The sequence below is a fragment of the Amphibalanus amphitrite genome, unplaced genomic scaffold, assembly GCF_019059575.1.
Source record: "Amphibalanus amphitrite isolate SeventyFive unplaced genomic scaffold, NRLGWU_Aamphi_draft 000049F_arrow, whole genome shotgun sequence".
NCBI lineage: Eukaryota > Metazoa > Arthropoda > Thecostraca > Balanomorpha > Balanidae > Amphibalanus > Amphibalanus amphitrite.
The window spans coordinates 466,278-485,962 of NW_024881545.1; the positions used below are offsets into that span (position 1 = coordinate 466,278).

The 19,685-nt window shown below is 48.4% G+C and overlaps 1 protein-coding gene across 1 annotated transcript in view; it reads left to right on the forward strand.

Annotated features, from left to right (window-relative positions):
- Nucleotides 1-17,431, forward strand: part of LOC122377694 (synaptotagmin-17-like) — a 43,732-nt gene extending 26,301 nt beyond the window's left edge. Inside the window, exons 4-9 of the mRNA XM_043358024.1 lie at nucleotides 3,241-3,933; nucleotides 6,246-6,366; nucleotides 10,616-10,721; nucleotides 12,524-12,645; nucleotides 14,018-14,115; nucleotides 15,244-17,431. Coding sequence (XP_043213959.1) covers nucleotides 3,241-3,933; nucleotides 6,246-6,366; nucleotides 10,616-10,721; nucleotides 12,524-12,645; nucleotides 14,018-14,115; nucleotides 15,244-15,273 — 1,170 coding nt within the window. The 3' untranslated portion in view covers nucleotides 15,274-17,431. The remainder of the gene's footprint in view (nucleotides 1-3,240; nucleotides 3,934-6,245; nucleotides 6,367-10,615; nucleotides 10,722-12,523; nucleotides 12,646-14,017; nucleotides 14,116-15,243) is intronic.
- Nucleotides 17,432-19,685: the final 2,254 nt, after the last annotated feature.

A 19,685-nucleotide genomic window follows, 5' to 3' on the forward strand; every position in this document is an offset into this window, starting at 1 on the left:
CATATTAGTGCAGACATTGTTTCGTGTTAGTTCGGTCCACCGGAAATTGCCCAGCGAGAGGTTGGTGAGACATAAACCACGACCGTTTTCCGAATTTATAGCGCGTTTTTAGGCAAGTCAATAGGAAAGTTTAAAACAATAAGATATTACAATAACAATTTCAAACAATACCATTAGGACAAGCAGTGAGAAACCTGATAATGATGACAGCCTTATGAAATAGATGCGTAAAATATGCAGCACAAAATCCCCCATTCCGATCCATTTAACGAATATTTCATAGAGCGTGCATATACATGGAAAACTGCGGAGATTTCGTAAAAGACGAGAAGGTCAAAGGTTGTGTGTCGCGGACTGTAAGAGCCCTGGATGTTACACGGATCACCGCTGCTCTCGTTGTAGCAGCATGGTTCGGGGTCACGGAGAACTAACGTGGGTCGGACGAATGAAATCCGATGCGCAGAGGAAAAGAAGCGAGAGAGGCCGATATGGAAAAGATGGGAGAGAGGATGAGGGAGGGCGGAAGGTAGGAAGGGAGAGAGGGAGAGAGAAAGCGTGAAGGGAGAAGGAAGTGGGAGGATGGGAGGAAGATAGGAAGGGAGAGAGCGAGAGGGGAGGGAGAGGGATGTAGGGAGAGAGAGAGAGGGGAGAGAGAGGGAGAGAGAGATAGAGAGAGAAATAGAGAGAGAGAGAGAGAGAGAGAGAGAGAGAGAGAGAGAGAGAGAGAGAGAGAGAGAGAGAGAGAGAGAGAGAGAGAGAGAGAGAGAGAGAGAGAGAGAGAGATGGCGAGAACTAAGAAAGGGGTAAAAGAGGCTGGTTAATCTCTTATATCCACCCTCTCTTCATTTCAAGACTGGGGATTGCCAGCCAAGGCTTGTCTGGCCTGGGTCGCAAATAGTTCTCCAGCTGCCCTGTGTGCCTCACGTGAATGTCAATGAGGCCTACCACCCTCCGACTCCTTGGCTTAATCTAAGCAAGTGACTTGGATGAGATTTGGCAACACCGCCTGGATTAAGTGCCCGTACGTAAACAGCACAGTAGACAGAGGTTTTGCGCCCATATGCAGCTACCTGAGTCACCCAGCATTGACCAGCCAGAACCTTGCCGAATAACATGGTAACTACACATAACGACGGTATCATCGAGACATTTTCAAATGGCATGAGTATCAAATGACCAACTATATAGTATGGGTCATTCGGTAGGATTGCGGGCCGGGATGAGCCCCAGCCGACCAGCCTGGCTATTTTGAAGTCGGCATAATCATTGCTACCTGATGGTGGAAGCCAATCTGCCACGCTGTCCGCAACGAGACAATTTGGTCCGGACTTTGGAGATTGAATGAGATGAGTTTTGCATGGAGCGCTCAGTAAAGTCAAGAGCGGAAACTGGATAACTTCGGTACAAATACTTTTACCTACTTGCTGGTCAATATCCTGGCATGTTAGCCCAGGCAAATGAATGCTATTGGCAATGTCTTTGATGCCAGAAAACTGCGTATTATTTTGTTAAGAACCGAGTGTCTTGGAACATTACATTCGAGCTCAACCCGACTTTGTTGAAATGAACATATTCATAGGGATATCTCATACCGCTACCACACAGACAAGGGCTGCGCAACGTGCAATGTGCAATACTGCCAGTTTTCAGTTCAGCATCAGGCAGGATGTGAGCTGGCAATCGATACTCCCAACGGAGACGCGATTCGGCGGCAGCCGAGCTTTGCAACTTGGACAGGCCGGCGTCTTTCATAGAACTAACCGCGACAAACCTCAACGTCTCTTGCCAATTTAATTTCAGGTACATCCAGAATAGGTTGTTACAGCTTACAAGAATTGAGCTTCCCGCTCTCGTGGAAAGCTTGTCTAAATCCTCTTACCAAGAGGAACGGTTGTCCTAGGGCTACATTGGGTATGGTCAAAAATATTAGTTAAGGACATGAAAATCAAGTCTCTGAATGCACCAGTTCCAAGTTTGTAATATGCTTCGGTGCTATAATATTTTGTAATATGCTTCAATGTTTCAGTGTTTGAAAGCGTGCATCTGCGTGCTCCATGCGCTGAGATCTTCCTATAGCTAAATGGTCCCAGGGGAGGTCTTACAACGCATTAGCCGTTTTCACGACGGGCTATCCGGCGAATGCACCTGATTTGACCAAATCTGCACCTAATTTCTTTTACAGCAAATATCTTCATTTTTTGAATTCATTTCAGTGTTTTAATTGATGATGCTCTCTGATAATATGACAAAGCAGGCTTATAAGCAATTGGTGCAACCCTAGCTGATAGCTGCTAAGAGGCACACTAAACCTGATTTGACCAAATCTGCACCTAATCTGTACCAGATGTGCACCAAATGTGTACCAGATGGCCGTCGTGAAAACGGCTATTATGTACTTTGTAGGTCCTTATGATCTGCGTGTATATCAATTACAATTTTCAAGCCACGCTACCTCGCTGTCCACTGTCCAGCTAATCAGGAGTCATTTTCTGTATGACTTGGCCCACGTAGATCCCGTAACCCCTATCTTGATATACGGCAGGTCGCTCCATGCTATATGCGGCTCATTTACCTGACCCGTTCCCGGATCTGGTTGCCGGACATTGGTCTCCGCCACCGGTGGCTGAAGTGATTAAATCGGCCAGCACGGTCCGGCCGTGTCGGCGCCGACCGACCGGGGCCGACCGACGGCCATGGACGGCCACCAAGGCACCATTACGGGCCGTTGGCGAGGCGCGTGAGACACTGATGGCTGGCGTTCATTTCAGGCCGGACAGCCACAATGGCGCCACTATGGCGGCGCGCCGTGCGCCATCACTCAACCATGCACGATCGTACAGAAATAGCAGTGAACGCTGCGAGCGACATCCAGGGAATCAGAATCGATTTATTTTGCAGTCGGGACAAAATGAAAAAGCAGTAAAATTAGTGTTAGTGATAATTGGTGAAAGTAAAACACCAGTTTGATGTTGAAAAGATTGGAGTTGTTGACACCTACCTTTGCAAAAACAGGGAATGTTCATAGTCCTATAGATGATTAATTTATGATCATTCATCATGCTTATATGTTTTTTTCTTTTAACAAGAGATCATCCTCAAACGCACTTCAGAAGCCGTTTGGTGAGTCGAAGACTAATATCGGCAAATCGCTGTGTGCACCGTCCACTAACATCTGTGCCACTGACGGCGCCGTGCTCTGATATCTGAGCCACTGACAGCGCCCGTCCTCTGTCTCTACAGGATGACCCGGAGGACTCGGCGGCCGAGGAGCGCTCTCTGCTCGGCCGCACGCCCTCCCTCACCTCCTCCGGCTGCAGCTCGTCCTCGTCCCGGGACCTGAAGGCCGACCTGTACACGCAGATCGAGCGGCGCCGCTCGGCGGGCCCGGTGCGGCCTCTCTCCTGCGGCGGCCAGGTGCCGTTCTGGCCGGGCGCGCCGCCCACGCCGCCGGCGGTCGGCACTCCGCGCACCCACGGCCTGCAGCCGCAGCTGTATGAGGTGACTGAGGAGGCCGCCAGCGCCGGTCCGCAGCCGCCCGACCTCGGCCAGCTGCAGTTCAGCCTGGCCTACCGGCCGCAGCAGGGAGCGCTGCTGGTGCGCGTGCTGGAGGCTCGAGACCTGGTGGCGCCGGCTCTGCGCGACAGCGCCGACCTGGCGCACTCCAACCCGTACGTGCGCGTGTGGCTGGCGCCCGGGCCGCGCCGCTGCCGCCAGACCAGGGTCCGCCGACGCACACAGAACCCGCGCTTCGACGAGACATTCAGCTTCGATGTCAGCGTGGCGGAGCTGGAGCGGGTGCGACTGCACCTGCTGGTGAAGGACTTTGACAAGTTCTCGCGTCAGTGTGTGATCGGTGAGGTGACGCTGCCGCTCGCGCAGCTGCATGGAATCTGTGGACAGCTGCTCTGGAGGCCACTGGCGCCATGTGTGCAGGTGAGCGCATTCACTTACCCTTGGTAAAGTAAAGAGGTATACGGTCACCTCCTGTGGAGGCCAATGAAGCCCTGTGTTCAGGCTTGCGGTGGGTTTTATGACACTGGGTATTTAACACGGCCATAATGACATCATAGTACGAATGAACTTATTCAATATGCGAAGACCTTTCATTCATTTGCTCTCCGCGCAGTTCAAATTGAGCTGATGACATCATCGGCAGCGCGGTCAGCGGACAGGCACCGCGCCGGTCCCCGACGGGACCCCCGGCTATCTGCAGACGGCCGGTAATCCTAGCCACTATTCTCTAACCGATTTCACTGACGATAACCGAGCGCCCTTGGAGAGAAATGGCCAGGGAGGAGCTCTCGTGCAGTAAGTCCTGGAGATAGGTGGTCCCTCTGCGCGCAGGCCAAAACAGACCCATTGCTCATGTGTCCGTCCCGGGCTGCAACTGAGCGCTGGCTGGCGAATGTGTGCGAATTGCCTCGGAAGCGTGGGTCTAAGGAGCCAAGGCAAGGAGGCAAGACGATAAGATATGCAGCATCAGTTATCCCTGCAGTGTTTTCTGGTTGAATCATTTATAACGTTGATATTCCTTCACATGCTTTATATCACTGGCTCAGTTGTGGATTTACCGGCACCGGTTTAGTGATTTGCACGAAGGCAATAAAAGAGGTTGAAGCTGCTTCACAGCTGAGTCATATAAACTGCATGGGTAATCAAGATCATCGTTTAAGAAAAACGTGGCAACTATGTATGCAAAAAGATATGTAACGATAATAATGATAATGGTGCAGATGGAATCACAATAGCGTTTCCGCAGTAATTTCGTGAGGACATTTCTATTCGGTCTAATTGCACCGATATCCATCGCTTGCAACCTCCACCTTATATTCACGCATGAGCTGCAGAGTAGCACTGAACTCTAATCAATGAAAAGTAAATGAGTTTAATTTACGACCGATTTTTAACACACATTTTGTTAGGTACCTACCTAAAATGTTACTATAGTCTATATACCTAGGAATTATCTACTTTAAGATCTCTATCCCCTACTAAAAGTACGTAAATTTTGAGGAAGCTATATTCTGAGGCCACCAGTGCCACTCCCCAGCTTCAGCGTCCGTTCCGGTTCGCTGTCGAGCTGCTTTTATTACACCACAGAGTTTCAAAAATACCAGCATGCCACCACCCCGCAGCGAGCATTGACATCGTTTGAGCTCAAAAGTGCAGCTGTTCGCTGCTCCATAAGGTCAATTTAGGCGCTATATTTAGGCCGGGATGCGAGAAACGGTTACCCGATCCAGTCCACCTGTATCCTGTTCTGTGCACCACGTGTATGCGCACGTTTGAGGGCAGAGGTGAGCTTTGCCATTAATGAGTTTTCGTATTGCACTAACTTTATCAATAATTTTCCAAAGTTCGATGGCTCACTTTTCACTAATTGTGAGAATACAAAGTATATGTAAATCAATCGCGAATATGGGCATTCCGAGGCTGTTTTGAAAGCTAAAAGGACAATGTTGCTGCATATGCATAATATCGATTTCCACCTTCAAATATGCAGATGGTATGGCTCCGAAGCTGAAGCCTGAAGTCAGTTATCGGTCACCACCCGAGTAAAAAAAAAAAAATGGCAACTGGGTTATCGATCGGTGTGTTTGATCAAAACTGTCGTAAGATTATCATAAGCCTGATAAAATGTATTTAGAAACGGAGGATTATTAATTGGACGATGATATCATTCTCCTGTTCTATTGGCAATCATGTACTTACTTGGAGACGAAAGTTGGTTAGTCACGCTGCCTTATCAGATTCGCTCGATCATTTGCAAGCATACTGTGACCTGGCGCGATAGAGTTTACAGTTGTTAGGTTTACGCCCGGTATGCTCATATGCCTTTATTCACTTTTTAGGTTTTCTCGATGCGGGCTGGCGTGATCCGTCTGACCATACCTGTGGGAACGTGCAATCCGTGTTACTAGCAAGCCTCCCAACCCGTCCCAGGCCTTCCGACCCTTCCAACCACACCAGTCTCTTTCTGAGATGCTCTGTATTGACCTGACCTGTCCAGCAACACCTGTTTTTATGGTTAATCTGACCTGCTCTGGCCTGCTCACCGACTATGTCCAACCACGTCTGTCGTCCTGAGGTAACCAGACTTGTTGAACCACACCTGTCTTTCCGAGTCCCGAATCTTACCTGCCTTTCTCAGTTGACCTGAAATGACACAGCCTGTCTAATCGCACCTGTCTCTTTCAAACACGTCTTCCTGAGCTGACCTGACTAATTTCTGGTGGTATTTTCAGTACGAGGAGGACTGCGGGGACATTCTTCTGACGATGAACTACCTCCCGCGGGCCGGCCGACTCAATGTCGACGTGGTGCGGTGTCGTCACCTACCCGCCGTCGACCTCAACGGAAGAACTGGTGCGTGTAGTGCGGTATATGTCCATACAATCACCGTAACATCAGGTGCTTGTCACCAGTCATCGACGCTAGCCTTACCAGCTACGTCACGTAACACCTCGATGATGTTATATATCGATGACCGGAAGCAACACTCCTTTTCGACACCTAGTCTTAGCACTTCTGAGTGAGCGTCCTCGTGTCAGCTTTTGTCAAGTGATCTAGATGTGTGACGTGATTCAACAGGTTACTAGTCCAGCCCGATAGCCGATGGGAATTTATCACATTATCACTTGGTCCTACCCACTCAAAATTGGTTGGTATGGCATCTCGAGACCAATTCAAGTGTTCAGCTTAGTTCAATCGCCGCAATCGACTTACCATTTGTTGAACGGCGTATAATCTTTAGCTCATAAGGCTTCTGCTTTGTAAGCCTGCATGTCTACGTTGATCCCTTGACGAGGTTGCACAGCTTCAGCACCTGGCGGGATTGCAAAGTACCACCTCGTATGACTGCTTCTGTCGACGAATTTTCTTTAAATTGCTGCATATTTTAGTTACCGGGTAAAGGGAAATTTACACACAAAATCCATACGCGGCCCTTCAACGTTTTGTCACTTCATTTTGCAGAATGCTTAGACCACACGTCACCATTTCGGTACGTCTTGTTTTCAACTATATTTCACATTAGTTGCGGGAAATCATTCGCATGGCGCTAGTGGTCGATTGTCACAAAAGGAAAGAAATCAGACAAGTCTCCATCCCTCCTGTTCTTCGCCAATAAATCGCGCCGTAATAATTCCATTAACGTCAGATTTTCAGCAGCTATCTAGGATTGAATTACGGATCGTCCCGTGCAAGAAAAAAGTAAATTGGTCCACAACTTTTCTAGTAACAAGGGTGTAAAGTCAAGCATCCTGCCGGGTCGGCGGCCGGCGCCGGCCGTTACTAGCCGCCTGACTGGTAGACTGTGCCGGTGGCGGACGGTCCCGTCTCAGTCTTTGCATTGTGCTGCTTACCGCTGCTAATGGCCGATTCGCGTCAAACCCTCTGTGAAGATTCAGAAATGTTCGGGCAATCTTATGGTAAAAGAATTCGAAAATCATCCGGTAACATTTTGGGTTACAAGGGTGTAAACACAACATTGCTACGGAAACGTTTCCCCCGTCGCGTCGGCCGCCCCCGCCCCAGCCGGCGATATCTTACTCTTATATAGCAGGCTTCTAACTGCCATTGTTATGGTTGGATTAACCCTCGCCCGTAAACGGCGATCTGCCACCTTCGCCCATGCAGGGGGGGGGGGGTTGGTGCGACCCCCCCCTTGGCATTTGAAAACGGAGCGTCGTAGAGCTTAGCGGAAAAGACCAACGGATTGCTCTCGCCGAGATCTCGCGATTGGTGGTATATTTTTTGGTCCTAGGTCAACATTTGACCTACTTTTGACCGGTCAAAGGTCAAATTTTCGGAAAAATAGACTTTTTCAAATTTTCCGCGGCGATTGCGGTAAAACGGTGGGAGATATCGACTTGAAACCTTCACTATCGTGTTCCTTGATCAATTCTCTATCGTTTGGTATGTATTTCGTTTCCCTAGCTCTAAAAATGGCGCGTTGGGAGCGCCGGAAGTCGGCAAGGTCACAGTCGGCGGCAGAAATTCAAAAAATAAAAATTTAAATTTTTGAAATCTGATTGTATTTTTGGATTTGGGATGTCCATTTGCTCCCTATAGAAGCTAATATTGCTGCATATTCCCATTGAGGTGACAAGAATTAGCAAAATAGTGGTTCGGGCGCTTTTCAAAAATAGTACCGGACGCTGTTCCTCTTGTGACGTCATAGCTCCGTGACCTGACCTGACCCGGTCAAGTTTCTTATACCATATGATAGCCAATACTTGCCCCAACATGCATGGGAAGTTTCATCACGATCCATCAACCGATGTCCGTACCACCGGCAGGAAACCTCGGGCGTTGGCACTCAGTTTGTGAAAATCCGGCCGGAGGCTGTTCCCTTTGTGACGTCATAACTCCGTGACCTGACATGACCCGGTCAAATTTTTTTATCAAAAGATGCGCAAGGTTTGCCCCATAAGGTACCCAAAATTTGGCGGCGCTGCGCGCCGCCGTTTTTGCACTATTTCCGAAAAACCTCAGGGGGGGTTGCACCAACCCCCCCTACATGGGCGAGGGTTAAAAAGAGATTCTCCACCCAGATGAATACATGTGTACATGTATAACATGTGTACATGCTTTGAGCATACATGTGTATGCTAAAAAATGTATGCACTCTCGTATAGTAAAAGATATAGGACATTCGGTCCGTAACTTTTTGAGTGATGGGCGTTTTAACACAGCATATTCCCTCACATGGCAAGTTTGGCCACGTTTGACCTCATTTGACCTTGAAGACATTAACCTAGGGTCATGAAATTAGCACACAACAGAGTTTCCTACCGATTCCACCCACCTTCCAAATTTTGTCTTTTTGGCTCCCATAGAAGCTGAGATCTTAAGGGGGCGACGTTGCCCCCCCCCCCCCCACTGGGCGTAGTTCTCGGAACCCTTCCCCTGCGCGTGTTAAGAAGCGAAATAATGGCATTCAATAAGCGGTTGCAACAATGATGTCGTTCAGTTGTTCCTAACTTTGGACACTGGCTGTTCCTGGTAGTCATAAAGCCCTGTTCCCACCTGCGCTTCATGTTACCACCGCGATCCTCAGCGCACTCACCGGCAATCGGGCTATTTGTCTTCGCTATCTGTTCACGGCCTCTGCCGGCGGAACGTCACTGGTTTGCGGGAAACTGAGGTCATTGAGATGACGTCATTGGCTCCCGACAGGTGCGCGTCGGACCTGCAGCGTCGATCGGGAACTTCCCGGATCGTGTTCTTTAATCCCGTATTAGCTTTTGGAACCGTCACGCTGGGGTGCTCCAGATAGCTTTAAAAGTGTCCGATTCAAATGTTTGCCTGCGATAGATTTTTTTTAGAACGTTGAATAAAAATGTGCGCTTACAATTAACTTTTGCTTGTCAAGAGCATAAGCGATTCGGGTTCTGTACAGGGTGGGGCAGCGAAATCGGAAAAAACGACAGGCTGATCTGGTCATATGACATATGAAAGGTATTCCCGATTATGTTGCTTCATCCTGCTTGGAAGCTGACGACAAAGAAATTATTGCATGATGACGTTGATATAACTCGTATCGTTAAAATGGTTTGCGTTTGCCTGGCATATCTGATATGGGTATCCCGTACCTGTTTTTTTACTAAGAAAATGATATGGATGATTCAATGACCCCGATCATTTACCACGTCGATAAAGTGGTTACCAGTATCCGGACAGCCGCAGCAAGACTTGGCCTGCCGCCAAGGACGGTGATTTTCTCAGAAGTTGGCCGGCTCCGCGTCGCAAATCACGGGCACCTTTGTGGCACCGCTATCGCACTATGGGTCGTAAAGCACCATCTCTGAGACCGAGGGCTGGGGAGGGTGTCTATCGGCATGGCCCGGGGTCGCCAGGGTCATGACATCAGGTCATCACCTCCGGCGCAGGCTGATATGGCAGGGGATGTGGTCTGAAGAAAAGAGGGATGTGTTGGACTTGCTCGCTATTCAGACTAATGTTTATACAAATTTGAACACGCCCGTTCTTCACTAGCGGGAGGGTGATGGCGTCTGCTCTAGCGCTTGCAACTTGCAAAGGTGGAGACCTTAATTTTTGGGGTGCAACCAAGCACTCCACTCAGTATTTTTTAAGAGGAAGAGAGACGATCGAAACCAATTGCAAGGACAGATTTTCAGGTCGAAATGTGATTGAAAGGACAAACATTTGAAACCATACACCTCTGTATACATGTATACGAGTACACACACAGAAAAATATTAACACCGTTAGCGGTGTAATTGCACAGTACATATCTGAGCATTTGAGGAAAGTTAATTTAGTCCCTTCCCCGCTTAAATTACTCGCGCTTCTAAATGAACACCAGGAAGAAGGTAATAGAACACTGTTAGGAGGGTTGGGTGTTTTGCTACATGTAGTAAAACACCCAACCCTCCTAACAGTGTTCTATTACCTTCTTCCTGGTGTCCATTTAGAAGCGCGAGTAATTTAAGCGGGGAAGGGACTAAATTAACTTTCCTCAAGTGCTCAGATATGTACTGTGCAATTACACCGCTAACGGTGTCAATATTTTTCTGTGTGCAGAGGTCTATTTTGAAATGGATCATACCGTTTCACGAGTGCGTGCTAATCGAGCAGTCTGATGTTTCAGATCCCTGTGTGCGAGTTTCGCTTGTTCTCGGAGAGAAGCACATCAAAACAAAACGGACAACCTGCCACAAGATGACCACCGATCCGGTGTTTAACGAGCGCATTAGGTGAGTGAAGGTTGAGTGTCTCGAACGCACCCCCCCCCCCCCCACCCACCCTACCGCTAGAAGGCTGGTGGCTATCCAACCGTGTAAAACAGTGGCCTTAGCTGTGATTTATATTCAAGAAACTGAATAGTGGCAGTTGTCAGAGTCGCGATTTTGCGCTGTCGTTATTAATGCGGATAATAGGTCTGTGATACATAGTACACACATATGCTTGTGATATGCTTTCTAGTGAGATTTTATCATCTCAATAAAATGTTTTTACGAGCGAGCGAGCGCAGCGAGCGAAGTGAGTCTTTTTTCAATATAACGGAAAAATATCAGTATGAGCGGCCCGGCCCGGCCCGGCCCGGCCTGTAACGCTTTTGAGAGGCTTATATCTCAGCAACCGCTGGACCGATTGGCCTGCGGTCTTTTTTGCTGGGTAGCCCCATCCCTTCTACCCCGTAATTGACTACTTTTGATACATCTCAGTGACCGTCGTGGCACGTGCCACGTGAAAAGTCAAGGGTGTTCAAGCTGTTTTGCAAAAGTAGTGATTTTGAGAGGCTCATATCTCAGCAGCCGCTTGGGCGATTGACTTGCGGTAATTTTTGTAGGGTAGCAGCATCCCTTCTACCCAAAATAGGATACTCTCGATGCATGTGGGTCACCCCCAGTGCACGTGCAAAATACAACAATAAGAGGTGCCAAATTTGTTCCCATTTCAGTAACTCGGTAATTACTGGGGCGATTTCGCTGAAACTTGGCATACCTACAGGTAGGCACCCACCAGGAAATGCATTCCCATGTGTTGCGGTTAGGGTGCTACTGCACGTGCGCACGTGCAGGGGGCGTTTCCAGATCTCGAGAACGGCTGGGCCGATTGCGCTCAAATTTGGTACACGGTTGGGGACCAGTTAGTAGGGTGCCGTGCAAAAGTCATTTTGGACCCCGTTTGCACGTGCGCACGTGCAGAATGCCGCTTCCAGCTCTCAAGAACGGCTGGGCCGATTGCGTTCAAATTTGGCACACCGCTAGCGACCAGTTAGAAGGGTGCTTTGCGCAAGCCCGTTGGAAGCGCCCTCTCGCCCTTCCGCACGTGCAGGGCTCACTATCTCGCTCGCTCGTTCTTCGCCCAAAAGGCGTTTTACTGGTTTCATATTTCAGTCGTACATGGTATTTTTATCGTCGTTCGTTCTATTTTTGGCATAGCCCCATCCCGTGTCGCAGTTACCACTATAATTGAATCATTTATCGTTTTCAGTCTTTTGATAATTTTCTCAATTTGTTCTTTTACTATCTGTCTGACGGAAAGCCACAGTCGCTTAATCGACCGCTGCCTTTTGAGCCAAAGGGCAACAGTTAACGAGAGTTTGAGCACGAACGAGGGATAATTTCAACCCTCTCGAGTCTCGTCTTGTCGAGGCGAAATGAGTGTCGAGGGTGTGCTGCTTCAACCGAGCCCAGAAATAGAATAATGATATGCGGTCGGATATTGAGTGTCATGGAACTTAAGCATGCAGGTTCACAATTTTATTTTAACATCGATGGGATGAGCCTAAATTTTCCTGAAATCAATATACTCCGATTTATTTTCTTACACAAAAGCTGGAATTTAAATGACAAGGAAGCTGGAAGGATGACTGAAGAGACCAGAGATCTTCCTCAAACCGAAATAATACATTAGACACTCATGTGATGGAGACACTCCCACAGGCCTCGTGGCCTGACCTTGCCTCTTTTCTGCTCAAACAAGACCCCAGGTCAGCGACTGTGACTGCTGGCTCTATGATCTCGTGCTGATTGGCGTGTGAACCCCTCAGTTTCAGTGTGATGCCTGCCGAGGTGTCGGAAGTCACCCTAGTGCTGTCTGTGTGGGACGTGCGTGCTACTGCGGTCCGACAGGAGCCCATCGCCAGACTGGCGTTCGGTCGACACTCTACCGGTGGGTGACACAATCACTGTATGTCTTGTCTGTATGTCTGTCTGTCGGTCGGTCGGTCGGTCCGTCCGTTCTGCCGTCCGTGCGTCCGTCTGTCCGTATAATTGACTGACTCACTTTATCACACATCATTCTCAATTTGCCCTGCTTCTCTCTCTTTCTCTCTTTCTCTCACTCTCTCTTCCTGACCTGACCTCATTATAGCAATTGCCCCATCTCTACGAGTATGCATTCATGTTTGCGCACTTCTTTCGTAGTCTTCTACAGCTTCACCCCATGTTTGGACAAGCCCTCATGCTCGTAATTCACATCACTATACAAAGAACGTCATCATGTACCTACTGCTAAGAAAGTGGAGCAATAGTCCTATCATGATAACAGATTGCAGTACCAGTACCTATGCGTAATCGTCTAGTCCTAATCTGCAGCTGTAACCATTGCATAGTTACCTTATAAAAAAAGCTGTAACCAGTAAATGTACATCACGGACTGTACTTTATGGAAACCTAGGAAATAATCAGCTTCAATAATCAGTTGCATTCAACAGTCTGCGGAGGCCATGCCTCCTTGGTAAAGTCACGTTTCATTTCACTGCCATCATGATTCATTTTATCAATATGCTCGTATCAGATCTGCGTGATTGACATGACCAAAGCAATTGACGGACCTGGAACGAATATTATGTATTGATCTACTAATTGACCTTATTGATACGAATGATGTGACTAGCGGGGCTGAGGCGGTTCGGAAGTTTTCTATACGGACCGCACCTTATCAAATAAGACGCACGACTCTGCACGTTCGCGGGCATATGACGTGTCCGATGACGATGCTGATGGATCAATGATTGACGAAACTGACGTATCTGACTGACGAATTGAGGCTGTCGAACCACTGGTACCTGAGTGACGTTACATTTGGTTGTTCCACGTCAATTGATGTGTGGCCTGTGTCACTGGCTTATTTTACTGATGCTATATGACTAACTACTACTATGGCTACTAACTATACGTTACTGACGTATAGTATGTGAGTAGTTTGTCAACTTCATATGCAGCTGAGTCACTGGCGTTGTCCATTGATAAACGTTTTCGACTTACTACCGAGTGCCGACTGACGTCATTAACATTAACGACGCGCCTCAATGACGCTAAAGAACGACGTGACTGACGTTATCGACTAGCATCACTGCCGAATGCCGACATAGCGTCAGTAACGTTTTCTATTGCCATCAATATCGTTTTCGACTAGCCTCACTGTCGAGTGCCTAATGACGTTGCTGGCGTTTTGGACTGACGTCACTGACGTTTTCGACTAGTCTCACTGGCGAGTGCCGACTGACTGACGGCCTCACTGACGTCCCTGTGTCCGGCAGGTCCGGAAGAGGTGGCCCACTGGTCCCACATGATCCGCGCCCATCGCTCCGCAGGAACCCAGTGGCACAGACTGAAAACCTACACATTCTGCCATAAGGTAACACATAGTTCGAACGCTGGTCATCAGACCTGATATTTCCTGAACGTTACCGCAGGCCTAGGGGACTTCAAGGCTAAATAATTTACCAATATGCACAGAAGGACCTAACGATAAGCGTGACATGTTTGTCAAGTTAGCTTTTTTAAGAGAAACAAAACGCAGTACCATGTCATAGAGGCGGATGTTATCCGTGTCACAGTTGTATAATCTCGGTGTGAACAGAAGCCTTGGCGAGAGTGGAGGCCGGAGGCCAGATAAGGCGCTATGAGCTGTCGTGTCTGCGTCGACCCTCGAGCCTATCTGTTTCGTATGTTTGCCGATCTTGGGTAGATTTCCTGTCCTCCGTGCGCCAGTACCGCAGTCCGCATGTATCAAACGCAGTACAAAAACCACGATGGCGTGCTGAGCCGAGATCGGGGATTGCTTCAACTCGCATTTGGTAACAAAGTTTGGGAGGCCTCCATGTTGCCGTGTCTGAACTAGAGGTGGCAAAAGATGAAAATTTTGGGAACCAGACTCGAACCAGACCCGGCTGGACATTTCTGGAACCAGTCGGACCCGGTCTTAGTTGGAATCGGAACCAGTTGGACCCGTTCCCCAAAAGTCAATTAATACAAACTACTTGTAGGTATCATTAGTTGCATCATGTAAAACAGCATATTTCCCACTGGGAATACTCATGAGATACTGTGTGCAAAGAACCATTCACTTCATATTTTGCGGTAATGTGCAGTGTGCAAGATGTATAGTTAATGGTAGGACCCGGTTGGACCCGTCAGAAAAGTTCCAGGAACCGGTCTGGACCCATATGGGTCCAGACTGGTTCTTTGGACCGGGTCCTCGGGTCCACATTTTGCCACCTCTAGTCTGAACTAGGTGTCTCATGGCCGAAGTTCGATGTTAGTTTGTCTATTGGTCTTATAGAGGGCTGACAGTTGACAGTTGACATTTGCGTTTCCCGGAGTTCATCTCTCTAAGCCCGAAGGCTGCCTGCGTCCTTTGCATTTATATTGCAAAGGACAAAGAAAGAAAAAAGGCGACAACTTGCAAAACCGTCAAATGTTAGCAGAAGCCAGAATCGTTGCTTTACTTCTGGTAACGGAACGTCTTTCCTATTCTCCACAGGTATCGCCAGCATCTCGCATAGTTCCATGAATCAGCGCTGGACGAATGTCTCGCATCGTTTCGTGAATTAGTGCTGGCGACTCGCATCAGAACACATGCGTGAGAACAGAGCCGTCCCGCTCCATCCACAGTGCGGCGGTGTCTCAGGTCGGGTCACCACTCGGGTCAGGTCAGGTCAGAGCGTGGCGTAGCGGGCTCTAGCGAACATGCGAAGCAGCATCTAGTGACAGCACCTGCTGTATTTGCCACCTGAGACCCGGTCAGCCGGTATGTGCGGACCGTCCAGTGTCGACACTCGCTAAGGGCGCCGACAGACAACCACACGTGTGACGTTCCCAGACGGGCAGCTCCGGTCGACAGAGGGTGCGTGGACTGTATGTCTGTCAGCAGGCAGGCCGGGTGGCACCAGCTGGGCTCTGCCACTCCGCGCAGGGAACCACGAACTGTCTGCCAGCCCCAGCAGTCGTGGGCTGTATTGGACTGCATGGGGAGAGCCATGACAACTGGCACCAGCCGAACTCCAACGTCGAGGAACAACGACTGTGTGCATGGGATGGGATGGGGCCGGCATAGAAAGAGTTACGAACTGGATGCCACCGGCCGAGCTGTGATGGAACATGGAAGAGTTACGAACTATGTAGGTGCCACTGGGTGAATGTACTGAATCGGACCGCAGTCAACTGACGCGTTTGTCATTGCCTTGACACGTGACTGTCTTGGAAGTCAAGTTCTAGACTCAGTCAGGCACAGCGATCTAACGCATCGACAAGCAGTGTTTATCCCGAACGGCTGACGATAGCTGATGTCAGTCAAAGACAGATGATAAAAGCGTCCACGATCACTCACATGCTCGCGCAAGTGATGATCTGTTACTCGTGATAAGCGCTTAGTTATATGTGCATCGATCACACCTGCGCACTGGAGCCTGGCATGTGGTCAGCGGTATCACAAAATGTGAAACGTTATAATGGAGTGTTCTATGGAGGTGAACTAACTACATTGGGCGTAACACATTTGCGTGCTGCGTCACAAAGATAAATGATGACCATTCCCACCACCCGTGATAGGCAATGTTTATGTAATGCAGCAAAAGTCCCAATTGCAATAGTGGAAGAAGATTAACAGCAGGTTCAGTATCACGCCAAATTTGTGAGGGGGTTTAAATGCTGTAATCGTGTTTGGATATAGTTGTTTGAGGAACTTATCAGTAGTACGATACGGACGATACTTTTGGAATCTATAAGAACTCTGTGCGATGCAATACTCAGACCGTTGAAACAAAGTATCTGGCGTTTATCGTCACACAACAACTCTTTCCGACTGCATCCACTCAAAATGGGATTTTCGCTGCATCTAGTTATCCCTCGCCCTGGCAGGGCATTTTTCATAACACGGCCTGGCAGGGGGGGGGGGGGTCGAGGCGACCCCCCCTCGCGATTGGCTCCTATGGCACCTAGAAACACCAAATTTTGTAGGTAGGTGGGTCCCCTAGAGTTCTCGCCCCTGTGCAAATTTGGTTGCTCTAGGTCAATATTTAGGGGGGTTTTGGGGGGTATAAATGTAAAAATTTCGCTAAAAACAGGTCAAAAGTTTTTCGCTTATAACTTTTGATTTAATTAAGATAGAGCAAAAAAAAAAGCACCACTGAACTCAGCACATTAAGGCGCGTCGAATGATATACTTTTTATCTTGCTTGAATGTACTTAAAGTTTTTCTTAAATTTTAAGTAAACTTAAATTAATAAATTAAGTTAAAGTTACCCAAATTGCATCATATCGCATATCATTCGATTGGGCTGATCACCAGGAACACAATGATACCATTTTTTAAGCTCTAGCGTCATTATGTGCCAAGTTATTGGCAAAAACGTCATTTGACCTCAGTTGACCTCATTTGACCTGACCCATGGATAAGTACACCAAACAAAGAAGCACCAAGTGACCTGCTGTTAAGTACTGTGGTTTCAAAGCACAAAAGTGATAGAACGAAGCGGATATCTCCAGTATTTTCCGAATTTAGTATTTTCCCATAGGCTTAACATTACGATGTAATGACCTCTAACTGACCTCAGGTCAGTGACCTCAAAAAACCCGAACTATATGTTATACAACTCGGTGAACTTAGCACATCCTGAAAGTTTGAAGGAAATCAGTGCAAAACTGTGAGTTGGACAGGTGCAAAAAGAAAATTGAAATTTGACCATGACCTTGTACCGGTTTTTCTGACCTGGTGACCTGACCCAAGGTCACCCGAACCTGAAATTTTCAGGTCATATGTAAAAAGGTTGCCCCATAGGCTGTGCCAAATCGCGCCGCCGTTTTTACGCTATCTTCGAAAAACCTTAGGGGGGTCGCATCGACCCCCCCCCCCCTGCCAGGGCGAGGGTTATGAACATTCGGGGTCTACCCTGCCACTGCGATGGCTCCCGTGTTTTGTGTATGTACGCGTGTAAAGGATTGTGCTGCGTCGGCTGATTGTCATGTGCCATACTCGTATATACGTGCGTCGTTGTGCAGTACGACTGTATACCTACTTCCCTGTGTTGTGTACTGCACGGCTGTGTATGCCTGTATTTGCAGCTGCGATGGGGGACGGCTGTGAGTGTCAAACATGGTGTTCAGTGTTCGATGTATTGCTCGCTCCCATGGCTCGCGGATTGTGTGCCACTCTCGCTGTTGTCGCCATCTTATTGAATCTCTCCTTTCTCGCTCTCCCCTCCCTCTCTCTCTCTCTCTCTCTCTCTCTCTCTCTCTCTCTCTCTCTCTCTCTCTCTCTCTCTCTCTCTCTCTCTCTCTCTCCTCTCTCTCTCTCTCTCTCTATCTATCTATCTATCTATCTATCTATCTATCTATCTATCTATCTATCTATCTATCTATCTATCTATCTATCTATCCTACTCTTGCCTTCTTGGCTCCTCGCTCTGACTCCATATCATCTTTCTATTACTCATCCTGATCAAGTCACCCTTAATATGCGTACAACTGCCGTTTCCTGCCAGAAGTTTGGCTTAAAGAGATTGTGTGCACAAGTAGCCCCAAATATGCAATGTCAATACACAAACCAAACAATTTTCAGTCAAAGGCCGTGCCTCGGGCTCCCTAATGCCAACAGTCAATAGCACAGTTATAGCGATGAATGGAGCGTGACACGACGCGCCCCGTAATGTGCAAACACGACTCACGCACACAGGGGTGATTACTTTTACAAGACGATCGACACGACAATATTGCGTGATAGCGATGGCGAAGACTGACAAGGATCAGGCGGCGATCAATGTCCTAGTCGTTTGAGTGGAATGGAATATCGTAGGATGCAACTTATCGCACGTTGCTATTGACTGACAGGAAATGAATGTAACAATGTCAAGGGCAATGGATTTTATGCAATATGCATGCACTTAAGTAAATAATTTACGGATGTTTTTTGCTGTGTTGCGCACGAAAAGGATGTCTAATGATTTCATTTGCTAAGTACCTACTTCATTATAAAAGGTTCCTGGTTTCATCTTCACTTACATCTCATCAAGCTTGAATAATGTTATATCACTATTATCTCACATTTGCAAAGGTCCAAATGCTTTTCAAATGAACCAAAGTTGTCATTTCCATCGCCATTGTGCAACGCACGTTACAGCTCCGCTCTCATTCGGAGGCGCGCTGTCCCCACGCGTCATGGCCTGGCCACCGACCCAAATATAGCCGTCGGTCAGTGGCCGAGGGCTGTCGGTGTTCCGAAACCACCGCTGCTCTGCGCTGGGAACATTCAGAACTGTGAACATTTTGAATACATCTCTCTGCCCGTTCAGACGTGCCTCTCGTCTCGCCTTTGGTGCCTCCGCGACACCATGCAGGTATATATGACACGTCGAGGATGTTTTCCCAGACGTAACTTGAGCCTTGGAGCTCTGAGTGAAGCGCGCTCCGCCCCAGGCATGTCATTTGAGCTGGCCGATTGGCACAGCCCCGCCAAGTGTCACCTGAGCTTGGCACGTTCAGGATGTGTCTACCGAGCTGAGGCTCAGATATCGCCGGGTGTAAGCTTATCCTCAGGGAGTGGGAGACGGCCTCAGAGAGAGAGAGAGAGAGAGAGAGAGAGAGAGAGAGAGAGAGAGAGAGAGAGAGAGAGAGAGAGAGAGAGAGAGAGAGAGAGAGAGAGAGAGAGAGAGAGAGAGAGAGAGAGAGAGAGAGAGAGAGAGAGAGAGAGAGAGAGAGAGAGAGAGAGAGAGAGAGAGAGAAAGAGAGAGAGAGAGAGAGAAAGAGAGAGAGAGAGAGAGAGAGAGAGAGAGAGAGAGAGAGAGAGAGAGAGAGAGAGAGACCGTGCTGAGCGCAGTACCGATCACCGGCCAGGCAGGCCTTGGAGAATCTGACCTTCAGTGGCCGACAGCGAATGGCACACAGTTGAGTAAATGTGGTCAGCGCAGTCCGCTTGTGCGACGATCTAGA